The 9,457-nt window shown below is 36.2% G+C and overlaps 1 protein-coding gene across 3 annotated transcripts in view; it reads left to right on the top strand.

Annotated features, from left to right (window-relative positions):
- The window catches only part of LOC115244606, a 62,594-nt gene that overhangs the window by 43,641 nt on the left and 9,496 nt on the right, over positions 1-9,457 (top strand). For 2 of the 3 annotated variants that reach the window (XM_029822392.1, XM_029822391.1), the window contains exons 2-6: positions 5,495-5,614; positions 6,721-6,820; positions 7,211-7,344; positions 8,070-8,459; positions 8,611-9,327. In XM_029822392.1, the coding sequence (XP_029678252.1) occupies positions 5,535-5,614; positions 6,721-6,820; positions 7,211-7,344; positions 8,070-8,459; positions 8,611-9,327 (1,421 nt within the window). In that variant the 5' untranslated portion in view covers positions 5,495-5,534. The remainder of the gene's footprint in view (positions 1-5,494; positions 5,615-6,720; positions 6,821-7,210; positions 7,345-8,069; positions 8,460-8,610; positions 9,328-9,457) is intronic. The other variant, XM_029822393.1, reaches the window with a different exon arrangement.

The following is a 9,457-nucleotide window of genomic DNA, read 5'->3' as shown; positions in this document are numbered from 1 at the left end:
GGGGGGAGGGAGGGGGGGGGGGTCGACGGACCGGCAATAAAAGCTTTAGCTTGGCGCGAAGAAGGCCACGTTGTACTTATGTATGCTTACATTGCTTGCGTGTTCTTGACAACGGATTTAGGACGTAAAAAACGCGAGAAGTCAAGCTTGTGTGGCTATAGATAAAATATTAAATGAAAAACACTATTTTATATATTATTTATATAAAGATATAAGACTTATCTCGCAACAAGAGAGAATTATAAAAACGTCGATGTGTTTCTCCCTCTGTTGTACAAACCGATCTCTTCTAATGATGTCATGGCGATAATTGCATTATTTTTTGCAAGTTTTGATCTATCTTATGCTTGCGTGGGCATTTTTAAGCGAAGGTGAAACGACGGATCGATCTTTTCGTCGTAGCTAATTTGCTTGACTTATGGCATAAGACCACGCTGAAAGAGAAATAGAGAGAGAGAGAGAGAGAGGGAGGGAGAGGGAGAGGCGAAGAGAGAGAATATCAAGTTGTATAATTCAGAATTTCACGATAGTGTATTTTTCACTGGATAACGTTTCACTTTATTCAAAAATTCTCTTGTTTCAAGATAAATACGACGCTATTCGAAATAATGATTATTATTTTACTCGCTTGTACATGTGTAAATCTTTCAAAGTGCAGTGTTTAAAAAAAATTCGTTTGTCGTTCGCGCAATTACCTTTTGCTACTACAAATGCGACAAGTAAATTGAAAAATGGATGATGTCTAGAAAGACAAAGAGAGAGAGAGAAAGAGAGAACAGAAATTCAGACATACAGAGAATGAGAGAGGAAGAGAAAGACAGGGAGAGACGAAGATGGAAGCGCTGATGGAATCCATCGCTCTCTTGCAAATCTGATTACGTTGCCCTGCTAGCTGCGACCATAGTCATTTACTACTACTCTTTGGAACACAGCTAGCATCGACATATAGATAATCCTTGCATGTGTGCGCGAACGTGTTGCATGGCTCACCAGACTCCGATGAGCCGCGACCATCTCGAAAATCGAATAGGGGTTTGTCTCAGCCATTGATTTCCGCCCCGTTTTAGGCCCGAGAGATTTGAGGAAAACGCATGGAAAGATGGAATTGCGAGTATTTACACGCGCGCGCAGACTGCTCTCTCACCGGAAGTAAATGGAATGAGGAAACGGTTGGCGAGGGTGAAAAAAAAAAAATTGATTGACTCGATCATCGCAGAGGCATGCGTTGGCGTATGTGTTATAAAAGGATCAGCTCTTCGGAAATAGAAACGAAGCTCTCGCAATAGATCTATTATTAGACCTCTCGTAAAGGATATTACGAACAAGATGCAAATGTTCTTGACGATAATATCTTTGTTCACATTTGTGGATTATATTTTCCCTGTAATTAATTTTTTCAATTTATTCCGCAAAGAGAGGCTGATTAATCTTTTGTTTGCTATAATCGATTTAATTCACATTTTAATTCATGTCAATATTTTTTACTGTTGACGTATACAACGTGTACAAGTTAGTTTAATGTATTGATGTTATATAATGTAAAAATCGATACGAAGATTACATTTCGTGATGAATTTTGATGAAATAATGTCTGTCGCTGACAATCCCTTTTCGCTGAAATTAGATTTGTTACTTCGATAGAACTTTACATCGATCGTGCATCTAAATTATTAATTATTATTTCATTTTATCACGATTAATAGTTAACTAAGGTAATTAATAGTTTATTTATGGTATTAGGTCATAATGCAAGCATGGCGGTCGACAAATATAACATATATGAAGCGTAATATCTTTTTTGTTTAAATATTTAACGGACATGTGATGGTAATATATCGAAGTTGGTTCTTTTTCCTCTGGGAGGAAAATTCTTTCCCGGGGTTAGCCTTGCAGTTATAACAGAGGGAGGTTCCTCGGGGACTTCTTTTCCACGCTCCTCTGACATTCGTCCATTCGGTTTGCGTACAAAAGGGAGGATGCGAAGCAGGACAAAGGAAAAAAAGAAGCTCTTGGTGCGCGTTCTATTGTAGATTTCTGCTCTTTCGCGAACTCTCTCCTCCTTTCTCGTGCTCCAGCAGCTATCCCTCTTCTCCTCCTTCTCTCGAACAATTTCCTTCCCTCCTTTGAGGCTGTTCTTATCTCCGGATAACGGCGGAAGGAGGAAAACTCTCTCACGAGAGGAGTGAGTCGAGAATGCGCGGCAGTCTCGAAATTCCACGCGATCCAAAGCCATATTAAATTCGCCTAACGGGTGACCCAGTAACCCGCAAGATTGTAACCTCGTTAATTTTCGCGGAGCAATGCGTTTCTTCTAATTTTTGGAGAATGACGAGCAGATCGATGGCCAGGTGACATACCAAGTGCAAACGATCCGCCAGCATCTAAAATTGATTGACAAGCAAGGATATACAAGAGTTTAGAATCTACTAAGCTTGTTGACTTTATTTAAAACGAAATTTATATATACACAATGTATAATTATACACAGTCTCCATTCATACCTGCGAGGCAGTTTTGGCGAAAAAACAATTACATGATCATAATTAATATCTTTCGCAATCCGTGACCTTATTATGTACGGATAAATTTTTTGAAATACTTAAGATCGATCTTCTCTTGGCGAAAATGTCAAGGAAAAAATCATCGTCTTCAATTTTTTAATTTTTATCTCTTCGCATCTTGATGATTAAACTTCGAATTAAAATTCTCTCTTAAGATCTTCTTAAAATGATAACTAAAAGTACTCCTATATTTTGCTACGCCTACGTCCTGAAACTTTACTAAAGTTCACTGAAGATACTTTGTCTTTAGTCGCTTACTGCAAAATTATTGGTTTCTCGATGTTTTCTATGAAAGAATTCGCATATCAATGAATCTGCCATTAAACTTGAGATGAGCAAATATTATAATTTATAGTTTTTAATATTCGAAGAAAGAGAGAGAGAGAAGCGCGCGCATTTGAAGCAATAATAATTTTCTCGAAAATACGTAACTTTGAAAACAGAACCAACAGAATTAATAATATATTACCGTTTCGATAAAGTTCTTCTATATGTAGACAGAACTACACATAATGGACAATGCAATTCCGATAAACTTAATAAAAAAATCATTTAGTGAGGATATTTGATTTGAGAAGTCAAGCGTGTATTAGTCAAATATCCGGCAAATATTTAATCTACATCCCTAGTTCCCTCGGGCACTTTCCGATGTATGCGACGCAGACGAGAGTACTTTGCGATAGACTTCAATATTTTATTTTCTTTCCTCTGCCTCTCCTCGTCCCGATATACCATCCTTATAGTGTAAATTTAAATCAGGTTTAACCGTTGATAAAACGGAAAACACTTACGGTATGCCGGGCATGTGAAATATTTATATAACGGAAAAAGTAAGAAAACATTTAGCAAATGCCTATTTTATCGGTCCTTTTTTTCTAATGTATATTATGAATCTAATATCGTTAAATTGTCCAAATTGTGTGTTAATTTTAATGTGAGTATAAATTTTTTCAGCGCAAATTTTTGCTAATACGTATGTGTATGTGTATAAAAACCGCTATGAAAATTACATATATAAAAACTGTCGGGCACATTACGGGGATTCAGTATATGAGATAGGGGTAAATTAGAAACTATGGATGCGGCGCATTGTGTTCTTTGCAGCGCGATTGTGAATTTACAGTGTCTCATAAATATGGATCAGACAACACAGAGAAAATTCAAAGCTTATCGGAATCTACCACTTAAAAGCGAACGTAGAGAAGTACAGAAGCCGCATTAGCAACTATATATCACGTCGGCGATTGGATTTTATGAGACATTAATCAACTTATTGTCTTAGTTTATTATACACGGGTGTATTATTGAGCGTGAGCTGACTGTTGATTGAAAATAAATTTATACGGATATTTACGCGATGCTTGGTTACAAAATCCGATTTCATTCTTTAACAGAAGATCATAAATCCAATTTAAATGCGTCACGAGGTAAAAACTTCCAAGGTAACGGACGTTTCTACCAAATGATTTACACGTGTGAATTATAAATGACAGCTCGTCAAGTTCGATTCTGCAACTTTACGAACTATTGGTAATAATGAGAAGACGGAAATATGTGTATATAATGTATTTCGTATGAAATTTGGCTTTAGATTACTCTTAACAAACATACTTATTGTTAGAATATATTTAACGTCTATCTATGGTAGATAAAAAAAATAAATAAATCGGGATGTTTATAAAATTTTTCCATATTTTTTGTAGAGTTATTTGTACACATTTTTAAATAAATATAATCTTTCTACATTTTGTAAGAAACACGGAACAGTCCGTAAAAACATTTTATGTAATATTTATTTCATATATATAGGAATTAATTTTTTTTATAATTCCAAGGTAAGACTTAATTTAAGAATTACATCTTGCCGAAAGAATTGTGCGAAAAAATTGGTGCATATAAAAGATACATGGGTATTTAATTTTTGTTTTTGATTTATATTCATTTTGACGACATTTTAATTATATAAATAATAATGTTTAAGTATGTGTGAAATATTCTGTATATGAATTGATATAAAATATAATATTTGTATTTTGTCAAATATCTACAAGCACAACGCGTTTAACTCGAGAGATTTTAAAAATCTCGGCTACCTTGACACAGTGACATAAATGTAACTAGCATGTAATGGTCTAGCTCTTGGCTGACCCACTTTCTCTAGTCATTGCCGTTGTTGCTCTTTATTCAAGAGTAACAATAATATTTTCACATACGCATTGTATATGTATATAACAACATTAAAGGTATTCACGATATTCGTGAAATCAAGATATTATATGAGAAGATATTTTATATTTTTGTTGAGGGAAAAGAAGCAATCGATTTTTAGATGCTAAATTAAAGATAAGTTCTCCCGAGGTATCTTACAGATCTTCTTTAGCCTTTCTTTCGTTAAAAAGGACGAAGGAGAAAGCAACTATATTGAATAGATGTACTTCAGAATCCCCTTTGCTTTCTCCTGAATCTCGGGCTGAAATCTTACGCGCTGTTAATTGCTACTATTGTTCCCGCTAAGAGAAAGAGTAGCGAAAGAACAAAAGTGCTACTTTGTAGGGGCACACCATTCCCTCTTTAACATCCCTGCTTATACTCAGTACTTGGTGTTCCTCTGTCAAATCTGTGGTCGATCGATTCCAGCCACGTACGTGTATTCAAATCAACCATGCATTTAGAGGAAACATTTTATTCCTCAAATAAAATCTTCTTCTATATTATTTTAATATTATTCCGTATATTATTTTATAATCATATGTATGCCATACATATACACACACATACGCTTACATGTAATTAAGTATTGTAGATTTACGGCGAATATTTTTGCATCCGTAATTGCATATCAAATAATGATGAAAGATAAATAGGTTTCGATCGTTTCTTGAATGTGTAATCGAATAACATTGTCTTGACGAATTTATCCTTGTATGTTTTAGGCTCTGCTTGTAAGATTTATCGGATTTAGCATTCGCAACAATGGGCTGGGCTATCACCGGTCTCGGAGTAGTTTTGGTCATCGTCATCGCTGCCGGAGCTACACTTGTTCTTTGCAGAAGGTAATTATGATATCGAGATTCGCGCCGCGTGTAGTGAAATAAAATTCTATAACACCACATAAAATTCAATTTTCAAAATAAAAACTGTTAGCCAATCAAGGGCCATATACTTATAGTCGATTTTTTAAGGATTTTCTTGTGGATTACTTAAAGAAGATATACGGTCGAGAAATGAAAAGCGACTCTAAGGTCTTTAGGCTTTTCAATCCTTCTCGAATGATTTTTCCTTCATTTTTGACGAAGAGACGCAAGAATATAATAATGCACCCTAGATATTGTTAAACGCGTTAATGCATGCAACAGGTGAAACCATCATTCATAGCGAGTAATTATTGCACTAGCAATTCAGTATCTGTCCAAGAGACCACAAGTTTGATCCATTCTTTTCCGGGATAATAAATCGAGACTTGTTTCGCCCGAGAGTAACATTACAGGGAGAACAATTAAATGTTAGTTACCTTTAGTTCATATAATTGTTTCACGAATAAACATAACTCGATTATTATGTTGTGGAATAAAATGATATAGTAAATGCGATTAGGAAATGTGTGAAGTAAATTTTACACAAGTAATTTATTTAATTAACGTACACATGTCTTGAATTAACGTTTAAAAACACTCTTATTACATGCTAAGAATTATCCTATGCAACAACAAATATAAAACAAGAAGAAATGCAAAGAAATTATTTATTTATTTACTAAATTAATTTATTTATATAACGCTCTTCATAATTAGGAAATTATATAGAAAATTCATAAAATATTTCACAAAATGTGACATGCAAACGAACATTCAAATATATTCGCACGTTTAAAATTGATGCTTAAAAAATTAGCATATAATTTTATTATCAAGTTTGTTTAATAAATGTAATAAATCTAATAATTCTAATAAATTCAATAAATCTAATAAATCTAATTAATATTGCAAATTTAACACCTTATAAACAAATCGGACAATCAATCGACTCGGACTATCGCATTTCGCCCTTTGCTCTATTACGCTGTCTCCGATATTTCCGAGTTACGATCTTGAACAAGCCCATTATCTTGTGGCATAGGCATAATTAGCGCTTAGCTTCTGTAGTCGCGTCAATCTCGTAGATATTGCATCGGATGGCAATTTGGCACGAGGAATGTCTGGAGCGTCTGCGAGGAATGGAGACAGAGGCTTTCTTGGCTTTGGGCACCGCGGGAGGAAAAGGTAATGTGTATTCTCGAAAAACATAAGTTAAGTTATACATTCGTGAATTCCACCAGGAAGCTTTTATTGCTCTTCGTGTGTAGCTCACAGTTATATCATCGGAAAGATATTGATTTACATGATTACTCGGCACAAATTCTTTTCTCCGTTTTAAGATGAAATTGATAAAACTGATCGAATCTATCTAGAGATTTTTTAATATTTTTTTCTCTAATCTGATAATTATATTATTTATGAAACTATACTCTTGTGCGATAATTATGTCAATATTTTAAACCGATTTTGATTAAATGCGAATTTTCTTATTTAGAAACTTTAAAATTTTCTTCAGTAGTCTCGCTTTATCATATCACTTTGTATCACAATTTCTAACGATGACACTATTTGAAGGTGGGATTGGTGAAGGCTCAGCATCCGACCGCCCAGACAATACCAGGCCTATATCGTCAAACTGGGAATACCTCTCAACATCTCCTGCATAGCGATAGCGACCTCCGGCTAGATGCGCAAGGCGCCTTTACCAGGTATGCGACCGATTCGATAATTAAATCTTCGCACAATTTTATGATATTGGTATATATGACTGGAAAAGCGTGAACACAAGAAAAAGAAATTCAGCATGACTTTGGAGAAGATCTTAAGCGAGAAGATGTTTAAACAAGTTCCCGGAAGAAAAAGTTTTTTCTTTCGATTAAAAATAATTTGAAATATCTTTCTGCTGCTGATATTAAGCTCCGACAAAATATTTTATGCAAGCACACACACACACACACACATTTGTACCTTTGAAGAAATTAATTAAATCAAATTAGAATATTCTATCTTTATCACTCATTGTTATTGCAAACTGAAAGCTGTCGACAGCTAATAAATAAATCATTTTTCGCAAAAAAATCTTAAATACTTTACAGCTTTCTTCGATTAATTAAGTCCTCGATTGTATCTATTTTCAGTCAAAAATCAAGCAAAATTAAAATATTCTAAATACACACATAAATATCCTAAAAAATAAAAAATATTCTACTCTACTATATCTTAAAAAAAATTTCTCTTTGCATTCACATATATATTCTTGATAAAGTAAAACTAAATCAAATTGAAATTTATAAAAAGCCGAGAATTCTGAAATATTTTATATTTATTTTTATATTCATTCACACACATACACACGCGCGCGCGCACACACACATACACATGCCTCACTCTACGCGTGTAGAATATATTATACCACTCACATACTATTATACAGATTTGAGGCTGTCGACAGGGATTTACATCCGCCCCTCGGCAACAGCACGATACCGCCACAACCGCTACGACCAGCTCCTCAACCACGACCGACCGCTCGTCCGAGGCCGTCGCCACTTCAGACGCCGAGCACCGTCGACTACCTGAAGATGCACGAGGCCGGTCCGGGTCCGCTGACGCCGCCGCCGTCGTTGCAGAGAGGATCGATACGATCGAGAGCCACCGGTCCGTCCGTGTTTCTCTTTCAGAGCGAGCCACCGAAGAATCACGGCCCCTTCCCGCCGTCGATCGAACATTCCGCCTTCTTGTTCGACGATCCGAAAACGATAGCAGAAAACATTCAGATGACGCCTTATACCGAACAAAACCATGTGGATTCCAGATCTATCAGGTATACGATATATAATAAAAATTATGAAATCTTTTATATATAATTGTGTGTAAAACCTTACTGATTTATATTTAAAATATTGAGATATGTAAATGTGTGCTGAAGCCATAAAGCCGCTTTTATTCAATCTTTTTTGACGTTGACTTTACAGACAATTTGAGCATCCTTCCAAAGATCCGGCGCGGCTTAGGTACGGGATGAACCATTCCTTAGACAGCCGCTTGGACAGCGAGGATGTCAATCGGAATTACGGCGACTACGAAATCGTCCAGAGGAATCATGTCGTGCGGTCATACGCGAGGACTGACTCGAGAGGGTTACCGAATAGCTTGAGCGCGACAAATTCGTCAAATGCAGCCAGTCAGATGATCATGGAATCGATATACGGACCTCAAACCGTATCCAAGATGCTTCAGAACAGCGACGAGCTAAACCGCGATCACAATCGGAAAAACAGCGACATGCAGAATATCGAGATGACTCCGTTCAAAAGCACCGTTTCTGATCATCAGGAGGATGTCGATCCGTACATCTTTCACGGCGCTTTATCCAAGTCGCAAGACCTCCAACGAGTCTCGCAGTATATTCAAAGTCTGCCCGATTTTCCCGTCTACGAGCCCGTGAACGAACTCCAAGCCTATTCGAGTCGGGAATCGATATTGTTCGCGAACGCGATGCAGGGATCGATCGAAGACGAGACGAAGATCACGAGCGAATCGGCCTCGAGTCCGATACCGCCGCCACCCGCGCCACCAGATCCACCGCAGGAGATCCCTAAGAAGAGCAGCCCGACCACCGGCGAGAGAATCTTCAGCGCGCTCAAATCCGTCACCACGCAGAGTTACATAGATGCTTCGGAGTTTTATAAGTGAGTTATTATCGAAAAGTGACTAGTTTTATAAAAAATTTACGTTTTATTAAAAACTGACGAAAAAAAAAAATATATATATATATATATATATTTGTGAAATCAAATATAAAATTATATTAACAAAATA

The sequence above is a fragment of the Formica exsecta genome, unplaced genomic scaffold, assembly GCF_003651465.1.
Source record: "Formica exsecta isolate Colony F162 unplaced genomic scaffold, ASM365146v1 scaffold826, whole genome shotgun sequence".
In the NCBI taxonomy this organism is placed as follows: Eukaryota; Metazoa; Arthropoda; class Insecta; order Hymenoptera; family Formicidae; genus Formica; species Formica exsecta.
The sequence above is the reverse complement of the archived record's forward strand: the minus strand, read 5'-3'. Positions and strand labels throughout refer to the sequence as shown.